General features: G+C 35.2%; 1 protein-coding gene across 2 annotated transcripts; it reads left to right on the forward strand.

The window, feature by feature from the left end:
* The first annotated feature begins 3710 nt into the window (after positions 1-3710).
* LOC133872285 (putative white-brown complex homolog protein 30) lies at positions 3711-20800 on the forward strand. 2 transcript variants are annotated; one of them, XM_062309763.1, is made up of 14 exons: positions 3711-4120; positions 4211-4287; positions 5440-5718; positions 5865-5928; positions 6035-6181; positions 6375-6409; positions 7115-7188; positions 7613-8541; positions 9895-10191; positions 17170-17637; positions 18158-18306; positions 18510-18799; positions 18906-19039; positions 20219-20800. In XM_062309763.1, exons 1-14 carry the CDS (start codon positions 3882-3884, stop codon positions 20373-20375), a joined length of 3339 nt encoding a protein of 1112 aa, XP_062165747.1. In that variant the 5' UTR covers positions 3711-3881; the 3' UTR covers positions 20376-20800. The 2 variants fall into 2 exon arrangements, with proteins under 2 accessions (XP_062165747.1, XP_062165748.1); XM_062309764.1 differs by having other exon boundaries at positions 5440-5700.
* The last annotated feature ends 527 nt before the right edge of the window (positions 20801-21327 follow it).

Raw genomic sequence — 21327 nt, forward strand, 5'->3', positions numbered from 1 at the left:
TTGATTTTGAACTCTACTGTGTATGGCATTTGGTGTGCCCAGAATGATATCAAGCATCATGGACATCCACGGACTGAGGAGTAGATTTTGAAGACCATTTTTTGGGAAGTCCGGACTAGGATTTCGGGAAGAGGATGTTTCCAAAAGACTAAAGAGTCTATCAAATTATGCCATTGCTAGAACATTGATAGTAGTATTTTGGTGTAACTGCTAGTTCTGGTTTTTTTGACAGTTTGGTTGTTTGCTAGTTTTGTCCAAGTGGTTTGTTATTCTTAACTGGTTTGAGCTTGTTTGCTCAAGTGTTTTGTTGGGTTTGAACAGTTTGTTTCAGTTGTTTTGAGATTAATATAGTTCGCTTATTAATAGAAAAATAATAATATATTGTTAATTTGTTACTTATGGGCTATAGTTATGTACTATATTTTATAAATATGCATTATAATTACATATTATGTATTTATGCTATAGATAAAAGTATAAAGGTTGTTAACAAACTTAGGCTTGAACTCTTTTCGGATCACACATTAAAAAATTTAATAGCCTAACTCGAGCTCTAGTTGGGCCGAGCTTGCCGAGTACCCGGCTTGGCTCGAATGACATTCTCAAAGAGCTCGAACTCACCTGAGCTTTCAATGAGCCAAGCTTAAACATACATTTTATAGCTCGGCTCATAAACGAGCCAGTCTTGAAATCTTAAATCTCGAGTCGGCTCGATTACAACTCTACTTTTAGGTTGCATTATGTGGTCAATTTAGGTTCTTCAATATTTGACTTAGATTAGAGAAATGCCAATTGGTCAACATGCGAAACCTTTTAATGGGTAGGGCCAAACTTTTTAACGGGTAGGGGCTAGAAAATTAAAGTTTGGTAACCAACACACCATTCTCCTTTTTTTATTTTTATTTTTCTCAACAAGAATCAACTTCAAAACATATAAACTTTTTTTTTTTTTTCTTCACTTTTTATATCACATCAATAATTTTGTTATTACTATTCAAATAAAAAATATTCACTACAATACAAAACTTTTTCACTTTTCCATAAAAATTCATTCTACTTTATATCACATTAATCACTCCTTACAATTACTCAAAAAAAAAAATAAAAAAAAAATTCAACTCAATAATCTCAATCAAACACACCCAATATACCTTTACCTTTTAATGTGAGATTTCAAAGGGTCGGGAAGAAGCCACGACTCATACCAGTCCTCTCACTCCATCTCTCAACATAATAATTAAAAGCTTGTCCTATAAGGGTGATACATTTGAGGGGGCCAAATATGATGAGTAGTATTTTATAGGGAAAAGTACACATATCCCCTTCAAATTACCACTCAATTGTCAATGTACCCCTCAAACTACCAATTGTGTCAATTGCCCCCCTCAAACTACCAAAAAATGTCAATGTCCCCCTAATACCAACAAAAAAACAAAAATAACCCTAAATTTTTTTGAATAAGACAAAAATGTCTTTATAAATTCGAAAAAAAAAAACTAAAACTAAAATATTATTTTTTTAAAAACAAATTAAATAAAAAACGAAGAAAAAAATAAAAAAAAAAACGAAAAAGAAAGTTTTTTTTTTTTTTAAAAAAAAAAAAAAACAAACGAAAAAGAAAAAGGAAAAACCAGTTTTTTTATTAAATTAAAAAAAAAAAAAAAGAATGATTTTTTTTTTTAAAAAAAAACCAAACGAAAAAATAACTGAAACTTACAAAAATAATTTGTTTTAACAAAAAAAAAAACGAAAAAAAACTGTTTTTAATTTTTAATTTTTTTTTTTGTATAAATTTTTGTTATTTTATATTTTTTAAAATATTTTTTTAGTTTTTATTTTATTTTAATAATTTTATGAAGGGTATTTTTGTCATTAGGGGGACATTGACAGTTTTTGGTAGTTTAGAGGGGGACATTAACACAATTGGTAGTTTGGGGGGACATTGATAATGAAGTGGTAGTTTGAGGGGATTATGTGTACTTTTCCCTATTTTATAAGACTTTTACAAAATTTTGGGATCGTAGAATCCTATCAATTTCCAACGTAGATCCACCCCTTCTTTTCAAAAAAAATTTTTAGTCGTGTTTCTTGAGATACATGCAATATTATTTGTTCTTTAAATATATAGGAAAAAAATATACATTAATCTCTAAAACTACCACCTCATTATCAGGGGCAAAGCTAGGATGAGATTTGGGAGGCCAAATTGAAAAAAAAAAAGAAAAAAAAAAAAAGAAAAAAAAGGTCCAAAACTATAATAGTAAAAAAATTTAGAGCTAAAATTTAATTTTTTTTTTTTTAGGGGAGCACTTTGAGCCTTGGGGGGTTAGGCCCCATAAGGCACAAGATAGCTCCGCCCCTACTCATTATCAATGTTTCTTCAAACTACTAATTGTGTTAATATCTCCTTTTAAACTATTAAAAAGCATCAATGTCTTCATAATGACAAAAATATCCTTCATAATTTTTTATTTTTTTTTTAGAAAACAAATCTAAAAGAATTATTAAAAAAAAATCTAAAATAACAAAAAGTAATTAAAAAATACACGAAAAAATAAAAATAAAAAATAAAAACTGGTTATTGATGTTGTTGTTGTTGTTGTTTTTTTTTTTTTTTTTTTTTTTTTTTTTTTTTAATTTTTTAGTTTTAGTTTTTTGTTTCTCAAATTTATAAGAACATTTATGTCTTATTAAAAAAAATTAGGATCATTTATGTCTTTTTATTAGTCTTATGGGAGACATTGACATTTTTTTTTTTTTTTTTTTTAATTTTTAATTTTTATAGTTTGAAGGGAGACATTAATAATTGAGTAATAATTTGAGGGGAAAATATGTATTTTTCTCAAATATATATTATATATCTTTGAGGGATAATTGCACCGTTGTCCCTGTGGTATACCATAATTATTTTTCACTCCCTATGGTTTAAAAAGTTCATGTGAGGTCCTCGTGATATGCAATAATTACAAATCGATCCCTGGCGTCAAATTCTGTTAAAATTTTTAACAGATTCCGTCAAATGCCACGTCAGTGCCACGTGTTGCCAATAAGATGACGACACGTGTCTACCGCAATAAAAAAATATAAATTTATTTTAAAAAAATAAAAATACTTATTTTTTTATAAAAAAAATTCAAAAAAAATTCAAAAAAAAAAACAATGGTTAATACAAATTCGGTTGGAAAATTTCACTCGGTATTTGAAACTGTCATGTATTTTTTAGTATATAAAAAATACATATTTTTTTAATAACACGTGTTTCTCGCTTGTTCTTTTAATATCATCAATAAAAAAAAAAAATAGTGGTTCTTACATGCTAAAAAATTCTTTCAAACTGATTTGAAAGAAATTTTTGTCTAGTTAACACTAATTGCATTGAATAAATATTATAGTTTTTCTCAAAAAGATAATAATAATAATAATAAAAATCAGTTATATGGGTACTGGAATAAGCCCCCCGTTGTTAATCCGTTAATCGGAACCTAACAAACCCGGTCTAAAGATATTTAATTCCTTGAATTTAGCCACCCATTCCTCCCCGCCATTTCTTCTTCTCAAAATCTGGACCTTCCAAGCCCACAGGAATTCTCAAAACACCTTTTGACCCAAAGTTCAACCTCGTTTGTTCTTCTGCGACAACTTTTTCAACATTCAATCAGCGTTTTCGAGCACCCATTACTCATTTCTTTGGCCGTGTTCTGCCAGAACTACAGAGTTTAGAGTCGTTTTAAAAGTAACACAATGAAAGACTAAAGCAATAATGCCATGGTTAATCATTATTTGAGTTTACCAAAATTGGATTTGTGCCATTCGAGAATTTTGTTCATAATTGTTACTTGGATGGTTTTTCCTAGAATCTATGATTTGGAGAGGTTCGAGTGATGGGAATGAGTGGATCCAGGATTAATCCCTGTTGGGTTCCCCATGCTTTCTTGTTTCTCATTGTTGTTTTAGGGTTGCCATCGCGCATTCAATGCGTGGACGGGGATGACTACAGTCGGACCGGTAACCTGGCTGCGCTTCCAGTCGTGACACAGCTCATCTATGGTCGGCTTTCGAATCTCACTACAGTTTTCCGCAAAGATATCGAAGAAAAATTCGGATTCTGCATAAAGGATGCGTGAGTAATTTTTGATGGGTTTTTACAGTGGTTAGATTAGATGCTTTTGTCGTACATGTTTCGTTCTGACCCATGATTTTCTTCTTTCAGGAATCTCGATTGGAATGGTGCATTTGATTTCACAGGGAAGTTAGATTTCTTGACTAACTGTATCAAGAAGACAAAAGGTATGAGACTTTGCTCAATTTCAGAATGGATTTGCCTTATTTGCAGAAATGTTTCACCCATGGGCCACGGTACTTTAGAACTTTTTGTTAGGACTTGCATATCCATAACATCTCTATCCTGACGAACAAGGTGGCATTATTAGGAATATAGAAAAAAAGAAAAAAAAAAAAAGGTGAAATTTTTAGTTTATGAGAGCAACAAAACTCTTTCAATACAAACTTGAGAAACATAGTTCATTACATCCTCACAACTATGACCCCCTTTGTTGGTGAATGTTAATAATTGTAAGCGCATCGCATTGTTATAATATAAATTAAATGATTAAATTAATTATTTTTTATCGGTTTAAGCTTTTAAGATAAGTGGTGATTTAACATTGTATCAGAGCAAATGTTTTAAGTTTGAACCTTGCATGTCTCTGCTATTCACTTTCATTTCAATTAAATATTTTATATGTTGAGCCTCACTAATTAATGAGTAGTTTGAGTCCAAACGTGTGCGGAGTGTTAGAATATAAATTAAAAGGGAAACTTCACTTAATCCCGCTAAACTTTCATCACTTTTGTAATCTTCCTTTAAAGTTCAAAACTTTCAATTTAGTGTATAGAACTTTCTATTTTTTGCAATCTCACAGGGTTTGGGGTTAAATCATACAGTCAAAGAGTAAAATGACCCTTATACCCCTGTAAACATTATAAATTATAAAACTATCCTTAAATTATAATTAACTTTTTTAAATGATGGTATTTTGGGAATTTCTCAGCCCTTCATTATGATTTAATGGAAAATCCTAATAGAGGGGCGAGATTGCAAATTTTTTAAAATTCGATACACTAAATTGAGAGTTTTTGAACTTTAGAAGGGAGATTGCAAAAGTGATAAAAGTTAAGGGGTTAAGTGAAGTTTCTTCCCAATTAAATTATTAAATTAACCATTTCCTTGGTTAAGCAGTACATTTGACCGTTGGACCCCTATTTGGCTCTTTCTTTTGCTTGCCAAATTAAAGGACTACAAAATTTGTACTTCAAATAATCTGATCTGATATATTTAACATCTCAGTTTTAATTTCTTGTGGATTCCTTACCCTCAAATAAATTTGTACAACTTATTCTCTTACCTGCTTCCTGATATGGATGTGTCCTAATTAACAGGAGATCTCACGCAGAGACTATGTACAGCAGCAGAAATAAAATTCTACTTCAGAAATATATTCGAGAGACAGGCAGCAGATGACAATTACTTAAAACCTAACAGGAATTGCAATTTGACTTCATGGGTTTCCGGATGTGAGCCAGGTTGGGGTTGTAGTGTTGGCCAAGACCAGAAGATTGACCTCAGAAATTTAAAAAGCATGCCTGCTTCCAGAACTCACGACTGTCAACCTTGTTGCGAGGGTTTCTTCTGCCCCCAGGGTATTACTTGCATGATACGTAAGTATGTAATAAAACTGATGTAACATATCTTATTGTTGAGATTGAACTCTATCTAACACCTTTTCATTTCTCTCTCTCTCCCCCCCACCCCCCCTCTTCTTCTTTTTTTTTTTTTTTTTTTTTCTAATTTATTGTAAATGCAGCTTGCCCATTAGGTTCTTATTGTCCACGTGCAAAACTGAATAAAACAACTGGAATCTGTGATCCGTAAGTTTAATATCCTATTCTTGACATTCTTTGTCTTCCTAATCCAGAGGTTTATTGTGTTTTCATACTATGCACAATTATTCATTGGTAGAGACACAATTTGCAGATACAGCTACCAAATACCTCCTGGAAAACGCAACCATACTTGTGGTGGTGCTGATATTTGGGCTGATGTTGGAAGAAGCAGTGAAATTTTCTGTTCCCCAGGATCATACTGTCCACATACCACACGTAAACTTCCTTGCAGGAGTGGGTAGTGATTATCCTAGAACTCACAGCACTTGTCTTATTAGTAACATAGGGCTTTATCTAAAACATGTTATGCAACTCTTTTTTTTTTTTTGGTTAATTTGATTGTGTCTTGCAGCATGACTTGATCATATAGTGCAAGTATTTAGTTCTCAGTATCAGCCTGTACTAATATAATTTTTCTCATGCAATTTCAGACATTACTGCAGGATGGGATCCACTTCTGCAAAACGTAAGTTTTTTGTTCATCATGTTTCTTTTTTCTTTCTTTTTTGAAAGGGTCTATCATGTTACTTGGGCCATGTAACATGGCACTAATCTCAATTCTTCACTTGCTTTACAAAATTCAATGATCTTAATGTTGTATATAATCTGCGTGCAAATGAATTATCTTGGGAGCTACTTTTATTCCACCATACTATCTCATTTGCTGTTAGGGTGTTTTAGACTAGGAATTTGGGAAATAGAGACTCTTATGCCAAATCCATGTCAATGGCTATTATGAGTAGAAACCTTATTCATTCATGGATATCCAGCCTAGTTTATAATACCTCTCCATGATGTGTCAAACAATCAGTAATGTTTCATAATTTGTCAAATCTCTAGGGAGAAAGTAGGCTCTCAAATACAGTAGATCTGATGAATAAATATACGCAACATAAACTTCCAGATAAAGATATCAAGTTGTAATTTTGTCTCGTTACTCTTATAATTCCAATTATTTTGGCTAGAGGAAGAATGGTTATAGTTGAGGATGTATAGTGATAAATCAGTGAGATGCACCATCTCCTTTTTACGCAACTCTATATGACATTTTTGTTGGTTGTTCCTATTAGCCTTGTTGCTTCTTTGTTTAAACTGACAATTAGTGTGCTCAATAAATTTTTCTCAATATCTTTAGTTTGCATGGTTTTGATTCTTATAAACCCTTCTGCAGGGTGCTTGAAATTCACCTCCTGTAATCCAAATACAGAAAACCAAAATATTCATGCTTATGGAATCGTACTTATTGTAAGTAATTGCGTCTCTACTCAGATGGAAAAGTTGACCATCGATCTTGAGATGGTTCAGTTTGTCTTCTTGTTGTTTATCAGGATACAAATCTCGCTCAGTTATGGCTGTTAACTTATATTTCTTTCCTTACTCTCTTAAAATTTAAATTTCTGAAAAACTTTTATATGTTTTCTGAATTAGTTCTTTGAAGGCTTATGTGATAATGCTTTTGTTTAATTCTTCTCTGCATAAGTTCCATTTCATGGATTATTTCCTTTTCACATTTCTCATAGACTTTAATTGAACAAAAGAAAGGGCAATCTTCCTAATTTTCATTCAACATTCCTAAAAGCCAATAATTTTTTTTAAGATCTGTTTGCTGAGCATTCTTTCTCCTGTGGGTCCAACCTTTGAATTTGATAGTGTTTACTTGCCTATGTAGGCTGCATTGAGTACTCTGCTGCTCATTATATACAACTGTTCTGATCAAGTTCTCACTCTTCGAGAAAGAAGACAGGCTAAATCTAGGGAAGCTGCGGCCAGACATGCACGAGAAACTGCACAAGCACGACAAAGGTGGATATCTGCAAAAAATGTTGCCAAGAAGCGTGCAGGGGGGTTGCAAGAACAGCTATCCCGCACGTTTTCTCGTAAAAAATCTGCAAGGCAGTCAGAGCAGCTGAAGATCTTGGGTCATGCTAAACCTGGAACAGATGGTGCTCTGTTGCCACCTTTGCCTCCAGGTTCTTCAAGCACATCTAAGCAATCAGCTTCAGCGTCCAAAGCAAAGAAAAAGGAACCAAGCAACCTCACAAAAATGTTGCATTCCCTTGAGGAAGATCCAGATAGTCATGACGGCTTTAATCTGGAGATTGGGGACAAAAATATGAAAAAGAATATGCCAAAAGGTAAGCAAATGCATACTCACAGCCAAATTTTTAAGTATGCATATGGTCAACTGGAGAAGGAGAAAGCTATGCAACAGCAAAACAAGGACTTGACATTCTCAGGAGTAATTTCAATGGCTACTGGTGGTGAAATCAGGACGAGGCCTGTGATTGAGGTGGCATTCAAAGATCTAACTCTTACTTTAAAAGGGAAAAACAAACATTTGCTTAGGTGTGTTAGTGGGAAATTAATGCCCGGTCGAGTTTCAGCTGTCATGGGTCCATCTGGGGCAGGAAAAACGACATTTCTTTCTGCTTTGGCTGGAAAAGTGACTGGATGCACCATGACAGGTTTAATTCTTATAAATGGAAAAGTTGAATCCATGGATTCTTATAAAAAGATTATTGGTTTTGTGCCACAAGATGACATTGTGCATGGGAACTTGACAGTGGAGGAGAATCTCCGATTCAGTGCAAGGTGCAGGTATGCAATTACTTGCCATGCTATCTAATTCCATCACGTTTTAATACCATTCTTGAAATTCATATGTGTATCATTTATTGCTCATGGTCAATATCATTGGTGTTAGAGATTATCACTTGCTCTTCTTCTTCTGTTCTTTCCTTGGGGAACCCAAAAAATTGATAGTAATAGTTATATTTGTTAGAATATTAATTACAAATGATTAGATTCAGCTTAAACTTTTAGGACCATTTCCTTAGAGAAGTAGTCCCAAATTCGAATCCTAATTTCACAGTTTACTCGCTATTTCAATAAAATATCCAATGTATTGTCTGGTCTCACATATTAGGAGAGTGTTAGAGAATTAATTATAAGTGATTAAAAATTCACAATTTCCATAACTTAAGCTTTTAAGCCAATCAATGATTTAACTATTTTCTTTACAACTAGACGTACATGGTTTTTCTGAAAGATTGATTTAATTTCTTTCATCAGTGACTGCAATCACCTTATATTTCTCAAGATAAAGACTGCCAAATCAAATCTGCAAAACAAACAAAAAAGACTGCCAATTCAAACTCGGTTTACTGCTGCTTGGCTTAGCCCTACAGCTTAACTCAGCCACGAGTCTGTGAAATATAGACTCCCACACCCCGCCCCACCCCACTCTATGGGCCTTCAACCTAGAATGAAAAAATTAAAGAAGAAAAAAAAAAGAAAAGAAAAAGAATCTGCTTTTCTATGATACTGACATGAACTCCAATAAATAGTTGCACTAAGGATAATAATTTCTTTATCCTAATATCATTTAGGGGTGACGAACCCTTGAACTTAGAATCAAATCAATTGGAAAGTCCCATCCACCACCCTCCTATCTCATGGAAAGTGCCATTAGATGTAAAGGTAACGTATCGGAGGGGATTACACCTACAAATTTCAATACTCGGAGCCTTATCAAAATATATGATTGGATTATCCTAGTAAAAGATTTGCCAAAACTGAAAGAAGTAAACCTATGAAATCTTTAATATCTAAGTTTTTACTTCATATAAAATCTCTAATGAGAGTTAATGCGGAAAACAAGGTGTATCTTTAGCAAATATGCCTGCATATTTTCAACACTGAGAGCCTTATACTTTTATGGAGATCCTTGTATATTTTGATTTCCATATGATTCACTTTACATGTTCACATTGTCAACAAGTTGACCTGTCATTCTGAACTAAACATATGCTACTTTAAAAGTATCTTGTTTCTTGCCACTGCTTCACTCTACAAATTGACTCCTAGATTAGGTGGATTGATATCTAGTGTTTGTTTAGTTCCATTGTCATTGTTATTTCATTTCTATTGCTGTATTCGTTGATACCACAGATTATCTGCCGACATGCCCAGACCTGATAAGGTTCTGGTTGTTGAAAGAGTCATTGAGTGCTTGGGACTTCAGGCAGTGAGGGATTCCCTGGTTGGAACAGTGGAGAAGCGAGGAATCTCTGGAGGCCAGAGGAAGCGTGTAAATGTTGGTCTAGAGATGGTCATGGAACCTTCGTTGTTGATCTTAGATGAGCCCACAACTGGTCTGGACAGTTCATCTTCTCAGCTACTTCTTAGAGCACTTCGACGCGAAGCTCTTGAAGGGGTAAACATCTGCATGGTAGTTCACCAACCAAGGTAAGCTCTCTCCTTCTCTAATCTTTTGCTGGTCTAAACAAAATGCCAACAAAACATAGTTCTCTTTGTAAAAGAATAAATGATGAGGCATTTTCTTTTATTTTTCTTTTTTATCACGCTCCTCTTTTTCACCTAATACAAACTTTCAAGGTCAACAAGAAACATTTTGTCTATTTAAGAAACAGCAAAGACTATGTGTTGTTTCCTCTTGCTTATATTTCATTGATATGAATCCTGTGGTTGCCTGTACTTACAAGGAAAATGGAAAAAAGAATTTTATATATATATATATAAAATCCATTTTCGTTTAGAAAATTACTCTTCTGGGCAAAATGTAATTCATTATTCCAGTTTATTGTGATTGCCATGATTGGGGATTCTTGTGTGGATCATCTACAAGAAACAAAAATGTTAAATTACTAGTTATCCCACAAGCTAAAACTGATAGGAAATAGTGAATTTAATCACTTTAACACTCTCCATCATACGTGGGCTCAAATTTTCTCTCAACAATTAGACCCAAGACCTAGAATATTTAACTGAAATTAGAAGTGGGGAGGAATGAGTTGTGGAGTTAGGGTTCCAATTAAGTCCCTTTGCTTGTTGAAGATAGAAACTTCTGATTTGATATGATTTGATTCCCTGATTTATTTTTATTGTAATATGCTATTAACTTCTTTCCATAATAGTTTGTATTTCTCTTCTATTTTAACCCATGTAAACATGTGAAACCAATATGGCGGAATAAAACAGTTTTCTTTTAACCAAATTTCTTTTCTTCTCTTATCTTTTTATTTCAACTTAGTAGGAAAGCATTCTTGGATTTTTTTTTTTTTTTTTTTTGGGTTGGTTGCACGTCTTCACTGTCTCACATGACGGCTGATGCTAGCCCTAGAGATGCTAGTGTCAACATAAATCTAAGCTCCCGACGTGAACTGGTGAACCCAAGTATCTGTGGCTTTGTGACTGGTGAACCCAATGTGAACGACGTGACAAGGGGCGAGTAGAGGATTTTTGATTGGCAAAATCTGAGTAGTGCCATCGCCGAATGGTGGAGATTTGGTGCGACGATCGATCCATGATAGTGTAATGTGTTTTTTGATGAATCAATCGACATTGACTATGTCGTTTGGTTCTTTAAAGGCTTTTGGGGTTTTTGGAGTTTTTTTTTTTTTATGACCACCGGCATATTTTAGTGACAGCATGGTGATCTCCGACGGCTACGCATGGAGGCTGTGACTAGGAAGCAAAATGACATGTTTTGGGTATGATGGCAAATGGCAAGTCGTACAATATTGTTCTAGACGGTCTATCTTCTAGATCTGGGAAAATCAACAAGTCGTTTAGCAGTTTGTCAAACGACAAGACCCCTAAACGAAAAGTCCTTTAGCCAAAAAATAAAAATAAAAAACAGAGATGTTGATTGTCTTTGATTTTGGTGGTTGAATTTTTAGTTTTTCATTTTACTGCATTTTAATCTCTCTTGAACCCAAGTGTTGTGTGTTGGAGCTTTTTGGTTGGATGTCTGAACTCAAGATGTCGGCATCGAGTCAGACCTTAGAAACTCTAAAAAAAAGAAAGATGGAGAGTCAGGTGACCTTCCATCGTGAGAACCCAAATCTCCAAATCACAACTGTGAAGTTGGATGGGTTGAATTGCCTTGAACCCAAGTGTTGTATATTGGAGTTGTTTAGTTGGATGCATGAACTCAAGATGTCGGCATCGAGTCAAACCTCAGAAACTCACAAAAAGAAGATAGGGAGTCAGGTGACCTTCCATAGTGAGAATCCAAATCTCCAAATCACAACTGTGAAGTTTGATGGGTTGAATTACCTTTCTTAGTCACAATCGACGATGCTATATATTAAAAGTTGACGATGATACATATTAAAAGTCGACAAAAGATGGGATACCTGAAGGGAAAAGCATCTGAACTTGCGTTAGATGAGCCTTCTTATGACAAGTGGAAGGCTGAGAATTCGATGATTATGTCTTGGTTATTACACTCTATGCTACCAGAGATTAGTCAGGGATATTTATTTCTCCACACGACAAAAGAGGTTTGAGATGTAGCAATTCAAACATATTCAAAAAAGGGGAATGCAACACAGATTTATGAATTGAAGCGACAGATACATGGAACAATCCAAGGTGGCTGGTTTGTAGTTACTTACTTTCATAAACTTCGTGGTTTGTGGCAGGAGTTGAATCATTATTAGAATTGCAGTCTTTGCAAACCGAGTGTACAACAGATGTAGTCAAGATTAGAAAGATGATAGAAGAGGAAGGTATTTATGAGTTCTTAGCCGGTTTAAACTCAGAGTATGTTCCAGTTTGTGTTTAGATTTTGGGAAAGGATCCCCTTCCATCACTTAGGGAGTTATTTTCATTTGTCCAGAATGAGGGGAGTCGTCGCAGCACAATGCTCCATTCCGGTTCATAGGCTCAATCTCCTCTAGTAAATGCATCTCAACGCAATTCGAAAGGTGATTTTAGAAGTTGGGATAATAGGTCTCGACATACTCGAGAAAATTGTTGGAGACGTCATGGTCATCCTACCCGAGGTCGCAGAGGTTGTTCAAGTGGAGGAATCAGGCCTCGTGCCAATCATACTTCTAGGGTAGAGACAGTTGCTTCCACACCAAATGCTAGTTCTCCTTTTGCTGATGCACTTTGTAGATTTATGTCTCAATTGGAAACATCTACTATTGTGTCATTCTCCTTCGCTCACATAGGTAATTTAGCCGCTGCTCTGAATGCATCCATTACTCACTCTGATGATCCTCGGGTCATTGACTCCGATGCCTCATACAACATGATTGGTATGTCTTGTTTTCTTCATATATTCCTTGTTCTGGCAGAGAAAAAGTTAGAATAGCTGATGGTTCTCTATCACCAGTGTTTAGTAAAGGCTCTATTTCTTCCGCACCCTATATGACATTGTCTTTTGTCCTTCATGTACCTGATTTTGCCCCTAATTTATTATCCATTACGCCTATTACTTGTGAGTTGAATTGTCGAGTCTTTTTTATTCTCATGATTTTTTCTTTCTAGACATAGTCACGAGGAAGATGATTGGCAGTGGTAGTTTGAGAGGGTTTGTACTATCTGGATTCTCAACCCAAGATACAAGGTCGGCTCACACTGGCTTATCGCACTGTTCGAGCGGATGACTCTGCAGCAAGAATTTGGCTTTGACATTAGCGATTAGGGCCTCCTTTTTTGTTGTTGCAACGCATGTTTCCTTCCTTATTTTTGCATAATAATGTTTCTAAATTTCAATATGAAACTTGTGAGCTTGCTAAACAACATCGTGTGTCTTTTTCAACTAGTATTGATAAAAGTGTTGAGCCATTTGTTCTTGTTCATACTGATGCGTGGGGCCCTTGACGAGTGGTTTCTTTATCTGGTTATTAATGATTCGTTTGTTTTTTTGATGATTTTTCTCAGACCACTTGGGTTTATTTGTTAAAAGATAAAAGTGATGTGTTTTGTGTTTTAGATGTTTTACAAAATAATTCAAACCCAGTTTAAGACTTTTATCAAAATTGCTCGTTCTCACAATGGAGGTGAGTATATGTCGGGTGATCTTGGTACATATTTTTGTGAACATGGCATTATCCATCAAATCACTTGTGTCGATACTCCCCAGTAGAACGGTGTTGCTGAACAGAAAAATTGACATCTTCTAGAGGTAACTCGATCCTTAATGCTTGATATGCATGTTCTCAAATCTTATTGGAGCTCGCTTTTCTCACTGTTGCATATCTCATCAATAGGATGCCCTCTCGTGTCTTAGATTTCAAACACCCCTTGAGGCGTTGTCCTCACCTTTTTCTACTTCGAAAGGTGTCTCTCCAAAAGTGTTTAGTTGTGTTTGTTTTCTCCATATTCATGGACCAACTTGGGGTAAGTTAGATCCTTGTTCTCTCAAATATGTCTTTGTGGATTATTCTTCTACATAGAAGGGATATAAATGCCATCATCCCCATCGCGAAAACATTTTGTCTAGATGGATGTTACCTTTTTTGAAACTTGACCATATTTCTCCTCAGCCCAAACTTCTCTTCATGGGGAGAGTTCGAGTAAGCGGATTTTTCTAATCCATTACATGTTCCTGCTCCTGTGCTAGAGTAGGGCAAACAACAACCACTTGCTAATGAATCTCCTACTTATCCTACTAATTACTCATATGTGCCGCATGTGGAAGTGTTGAGAGTTTACTCCAGATTCCAGAAAAAGTAAGACTATCCTTGATGCTATTGTCGATGATATTCAATGCCTATTGTCGATGATATGAACTTTCTTATTGCGCAACGCAAAGGAATTAGGTCATGCACTCACCATCCCCATATATGATTTTGTTTCCTATTAACACCTTTCACCATCATATTGTTCCTTTGTGTCTAAATTATCGTCTGTGTCTATTCCTAGAAATTTACAGAAGGCACTTAGTGATCCAAAGTGGAGGGAAACAATGCAAAAAGAGATGAAAGCCCTTCATAAAAATAATACCTGGGATCTTGTTAAATTGCCTAATGGGAAGTAGGCAATTAGATGCAAGTGGGTGTTCACTGTCAAGCATAAGGTTGATGGTTCAATGGAACGATACAAAGCCTTACTAGTTGCAAAAGGTTTCACACAGACCTACGGAATTGACGATGAGGAAAAATATGTGGCAGTAGCAAAGATGAACTCAATTAGAGTCCTACTTTTTGTAGCAGCAAATCTGAATTGGCTTCCGCAGCAATTTGATATGAAAAATATATTCCTTCATAGAGATCTTGAAAAAGAAGTATAAATAGAAGTTCCTCTAGACTTGAAGATTCATCCACTATGGGTAAGGTGTGCAAACTAAAGAGGGCTTTGTATGGTCTAAAACAATCTCCGGAAGCATGGTTTGAGCGGTTTTTCCGGGCTATGCAAAGATATGGTTACAAATAAAGTCAGGTTGATCATACACTTTTTTATCAAACATTGCACTCAAGGAAAGAAAACAACTTTGATTGTGTATGTTGATAATATTGTAGTAATAGAAAATAATGACGGGAAGATACGGAATTTAAAATAATCTCTTGCCAACAAATTTGAAATAATACACTTGGACAATTTGAAGTATTTTCTGGGCATTGAGGTAACAAGATCAAAACATGGTATATTTATCCCCCAACGGAAATATATTATTGATCTTCTCAAGGAAACATGAATGCTTGGATTTAAAGCATTGGTAATCTAGTGAAAGTGGATGTTAAGTTGAGAGAAAGTAGTGATAGTCCTCTGGTGGATAACGGTAGATATCAACGATTGGTTTGCCAGTTGAGCTATTTGTTTCACGCCCGTTCTGACATTTTATATGATGTTAGTGTGTTGAAACAATATATGCATTCGCCGTGGGAGCCTCATATGGAAGCGGCTTCTTGGATCCTACTCTACTTAAAATTCTCACCTGGAAAGGGATTGTTGTTTTCTCAACATGAACACTTGAAAATAGAATCCTATACAAATGAAGATTGGGTTGGATCTATTATGGATCGACGTTCACATCAGGTTATTGTACAATTGTGGGAGGTAATTTGGTTACATTGCATAGCAAAAAACAATCGTTGGTTGCTAGATCTAGTGCAAAAGCAGAATTTAAAGCCACGGCTCATGGAGTGTGTAAAATGTTATGGTTGAACATACTCTTCAAAGAGCTTTGGTTTGATTCTAAGGATTCTACAAGACTATATTGTGACAATAAAGCTGCAATTAATATTACTTACACAATCCAGTCCAACATGATCGAACCAAGCATGTTGAAATTGACTGACACTTTATTAAAGAAAAACTCCGAACGTGTATAATCTGAACACCTTTTGTGAAGATAGGAGAACAACTAGTGAATATTTTGACAAAGGGGGTGTCTAGTAGTGTTCTTCATTCAGCTTTAGGCAAGCTAGGCATACAAGACATCTTTGCCTTAGCTTGAGGGGGAGTGCTGAAGATGGAAACTTCTGATTTGATTCCATGATTTATTCCTATTGTGATATGCTATTAATTGCTTTCCATAATAGTCTGTATTTCCCTTCTATTTAAACCCATGTAAACGTGTGACAACAATATGGTAGAATAAAACAGTTTTCTTTCTACCAAGTAGGTTCATTAAAACACAAGGACTGGAAAAATAGATACATAAATGTAAAGCCTCGCCAATCAGTATCTGATCAAGCCTCCAGGCCATTCACCTTCTCGTGACCATCAAGCAGAAAAAGAAAATGTCTTGTTGGAAAAGATTACAAATATCTCAAGGTTGTATGAAATGCCTCCATATTTTGGAGTTCACAATGAGTGTTCTATAGCACAAGTGAAATATGATGGTTTACAAGAGCTAGAAGATAAAACAAAATAGAGGGAGAAGGGAGAGCGCAGAACAGAAATATCTGACTTTTTCAATAGTTCTATTGAGCTGTTTTTTTAATTAAAACAAACCATCAATAATTTTACACTATAGTCTGACAGTCACCCTCAAGCTGGAGGTCAGATATCTTTATGCATAACTTGTTACGAATGTCAGTAAAATAAGTTTACTGAAAGCCTTTATATGAATAACTGATAGTACTCAGATTCAATGTTTTATAGGAAAATAAAAAGACGCAGAATTATTTATGGTGAGCTATTGGTGAAGAGGATCACAAAAAGAGGTTCATTAGGCCTTTGTTTCCTGGTCTTTTTCCATGTAGTGTAGTTTTATTGTCCATCTTATTGAAGTATTGCTAATCAATTAACTACAGTGATAAATTCAATGAAACTTTTGACATTATTTACTATGTTCCATTAAGTAATGGATAATTAGGTTAAGCTCAACCAAAGATGTCCCAAGCCTCAATAGTAGGTTATCTTCCTATTTATGAAGGACTATGATCACATTTCTATTTTTATATTTCATGTCATTTTTGGTTAAAATTTGAGGTTTATTTTTTTTCCCCTCTTCCCATACAGCTATGCTTTGTTCAAGATGTTTGATGATTTAATACTGTTAGCCAAAGGTGGTCTTACTGCGTATCATGGATCTGCAAAGAAAGTTGAAGAATACTTTGTTGGCCTTGGGATCACCGTACCAGAGCGTGTTAATCCTCCAGACCACTTCATTAACATTTTGGAAGGTATAGTGAAACCAAGCTCGAGTGTGACTCGTGAACAGCTTCCTGTTAGATGGATGCTTCACAATGGTTACACAATACCCCCAGATATGATGCAATATGCTGAAGGACTCGCCACACCCTCAACTGGCTCAAATCCTAGTGATGGAGCTACTGAACAATCTTTTGCTGGAGATTTATGGCAGGATGTGATGTCTAATGTTGAGCTAAAACGAGATCATATACAACATAACTTCTTAAAGTCCAAGGACTTATCCAATCGAAGAACTCCTGGTGTAGCCTGGCAATACAGATACTTCATTGGGAGGTACAATCAACCATTCTTTTCTGTTTTAGATAAATAAGCAACCAAAACTTCCCTTCTTTCAGAAACTGTTAAGAGTCAAATGAACCAATATATCCTTGATTCCTATTCCACACAAGTCAACCAGCTTGGCTGGTGTCTACAGAAAGTAGTAAATTGAAAACATAAGCTAGAGGTTAACCATCTCAGGGTTACAAGCAGCTTTCTCCTGGAAGTTGCAGTTTTAATTTGTCAGTCTTGTTGGTCATTCTCGAAACTTTAGCATCACAAGGGGCAGTCTCTGATCTCTATTCAGTTACGTGAAATGCATTTTGTTAAATATTGGGTGCATATTGAAATGACAGGGTATTTGCTCATTTGAGCTTTCTACTTGCAACTAATCTGTTAGTTAAGCTGGTCTATCTCGAAGATTTAACATAATTTCTGTTTTAAAAAATTGAACTCATAATTTATATGGAACAAGTTCTCCATCAACTATGAAGTTTGGTACACAGATTTCTTAGTATATGATCAAATCTTTCAGGGTTGGTAAGCAGCGGCTACGAGAAGGTAGATTACAAGCAGCTGATTATCTGATTTTATTACTTGCTGGAGTCTCCCTGGGAACTCTTGCTAAAGTGGGCGATGAAACATTTGGGTCTCTCGGCTATACTTATACCGTCATTGCTGTTTGTAAGTTTTAAAATATGAACCCTTTCAAATGACAATCTATCACTACTTATGAAGAGTATAAATTTTATCCTCTCCCTTATGGAGTATATATTGCTATTGCAAAAACTTTAAATATCTTTACAAATTAATTACATTATCATAAATTAAATGTTTTTGTACTACATGTCCTTTTTCATGGTATAATTTTAATTGTACATTTGCAGCACTACTATGCAAGATTTCGGCATTGAGAACATTTTCTCTGGACAAATTACACTACTGGAGAGAGAGTGCATCTGGAATGAGCAGTCTGGCCCATTTTCTCTCCAAAGATGCAGTTGATCTTTTCAATATAGTTATCAAGCCTTTGGTTTATCTATCCATGTTCTATTTCTTCGGCAATCCAAGATCATCCTTTGCAGACAATTACATTGTTTTGCTTTGCCTCGTTTACTGTGTGACTGGCATAGCTTATGTACTTGCCATCTATCTAGAACCTAGTCCTGCCCAACTGGTATATTTTGGAAATTACATTAATCAATTCATTGGATATGAATATGTATTCCTTTTATCTCTTCAATTTCTTTTAAGGTAATGTGCCTTTTCTTTTCTCCTTGCAGTTGTCAGTGCTTCTTCCTGTTGTTTTGACTCTTATTGCATCCCAGGACAAAGAAAGTGGTCCTGTCAAGTATCTAGGAAATTTGTGCTATACTAAGTGGGCTTTAGAAGCTTTTATCATTGCAAATGCTGAAAGGTTTGTTGTGACGCCCCCCCCCCCCCCCCACTCCCCTCCTTTTAGAAGTAATGGATGCTCACATGGCATCGTAGTATATGCATAGAACATTTGTGCAATCTGGATATTGTTACTGGGGATTCGGCCCAAATTTGCTTAAAACCTCATTGCATCATATTATATGGAAAAATGACATCATTGAATGTTTTGTTTAGGACAATGCTCAAGATTGCAATTTTAGACATATAACCGGAGGAAACTGAGTGCTAAGGAACTCTTTACCACCTGCTTCTTTTGTGTATTATTGATTTGTTGACTTTAGGTCCTATGCTGACTTCTTTAAGGCTGCATTTGCTTAACAAAAGAAGTCGCTTCAGGAAATTTTTCTGGTTTTGTAGAAGTAGAAGAAACAAGTTCTGACATCAACATAATTTCTCTCCTGGATATTGTTGAATGTTCATTTCACGAAAATATGGGCTACAGACTATCTATCTATAGAATATTTCCACAAAAAAAATATGCAACAGTTACTTCAAGAGCAATGGAAATTATGATATAGGAGTTTATCAGTGACTAGAGGTTAATTTGCTTACAAAATTGTTATTGTAGATTACCACAAGAAATTTCTAACTTGCTACCTATTAACTAATGGAACTATGCCTGGAGATCTAATTAAGATTTATAGGCAAGACAAGAGAAACATAAGCCATGAAGGCTGCATGATTGCTGCGTTTGTTATGAGCCAACTAAAGTGCATGCATCTAATATAGGTCAACCGATGACCTTACCATTACAAAAGTGAAAATTCATATTTAGATCTAATGTATATATTTTGCTTTAGATGAGGTTGCTCTTGAAGCTCGTCACTGTTCTTTAAGAAATCATACCACCCTTATGCAGAACCTGTGTTTGATTATATCTTTCTCTCATTGAACTTCATCCATACAGTTTCATATGTATGGATGCGAGCTATAAATTTCTGCTACACTATGCTGCAAAAGGTCAAGCCCCTGTTATCTGGCAAGACATGGACAACAATTTCATGCTATTAGGACAAAAAGTTATGATAGAAATAAGATTTTGACAAAAGTTAGAGAAACATTGAGTTCACAGTAATCATTTTATGAATATACATTTCTAGTTAACTGCATTACCTTCTCAATTTTGTCATGTTAATTGTTTGTCTGCTTTGTTCCTCAGGTATTCTGGGGTGTGGCTGATAACTCGATGCAATTCATTGATGCAAAGTGGCTATGATCTTCATGATTGGTCTCTTTGTCTATTCCTCCTCATTTTTACTGGTGTAGTTAGTCGTGTCCTGGCATTCTTTTGTATGGTAACCTTTCAAAAGAAGTGACTTTGGACATTCTTTTTTTGCTGGTTTCCTAGTGTACAAATTATACAAGTCTAATTTTGGTACCCTTGTATCATAGAGCCTCAGAAGGGATCCAATCACTGCAAGTGAGAAAAAAATATTCCCTCTTGCAATTAACTAGTAATGTAAATCAAGTCTCATGACCCAGTTTAGGACTTGTGGTCATTTCCTCTTGTCAATTAGCATGTCTATTTTAGCTGAGTAGAGAACTGGCATGAAAAGAAAATTTTTTGTTTTAATTTATGCCTTTTGTGGTGTCTATGGAGGGAAATGAACGACAAAAGTTTTGAGGGCCATGAGAAAACTTTGGAGGAGATTAAAAAATCTTTATTTTTCAATACCTTGTATATTTGGACAACTACTTTTGTTTCTCATTCAATGATTATTTATCATGATTTCCTATTTCATTTTGCTTCTATTTTTTTTCCCTTTAATTAAATAAGGAAAGAGGTTACAAGGGATGATCATTTTCACTCCTAATCCGAAAGGAAGAGAGAGTGGACGATCATAAAACTGAAAAAAGGGGTGGACTCTCCAACAACAAACCAAACACGAAATAAAAAAGTGCAGAAATACATACAAAATGTAGGAAATGAGTTAGACAAGTGACTCAGTCTTTTTAAGGGGCCACATAAAGCGATTACAGAAATAAAAAGGGGCACAAATTAAGGCGAATGTTCAAACCACATATAATCAAGGAGATACTAAACACCCCCCCCCCCCCCCAAAAAAAAAGAAAAAGAACAAAACAGCACGAAACAGTTGCAACAGCAAAGGAGGGCGAAGGAGCCGAGAGCCATTGAGACCACGCACCGAAACACTCGCTTGCAAGTGAAATCTATGCACCGATGCGTGGAGGGCAGATGGTGAAGCTGAAGACAACAACAGGAAGCAGGGAGGCTTAGGAGCACGGTGGGGAGGTGTGTTTGAGGGC

Source organism: Alnus glutinosa, chromosome 7 (genome assembly GCF_958979055.1).
Source record: "Alnus glutinosa chromosome 7, dhAlnGlut1.1, whole genome shotgun sequence".
NCBI classification, from domain to species: domain Eukaryota; kingdom Viridiplantae; phylum Streptophyta; class Magnoliopsida; order Fagales; family Betulaceae; genus Alnus; species Alnus glutinosa.

Coding starts and splice junctions, on each gene's coding strand:
- LOC133872285 (XM_062309763.1), top strand. CDS start 3,882: ATGGGAATGAGTGGATCCAGGATTAATCCCTGTTGGGTTCCCCATGCT. Junction 5,719..5,864: donor GGGTATTACTTGCATGATAC/GTAAGTATGTAA, acceptor TTGTAAATGCAG/CTTGCCCATTAGGTTCTTAT. Junction 6,182..6,374: donor AAACTTCCTTGCAGGAGTGG/GTAGTGATTATC, acceptor ATGCAATTTCAG/ACATTACTGCAGGATGGGAT.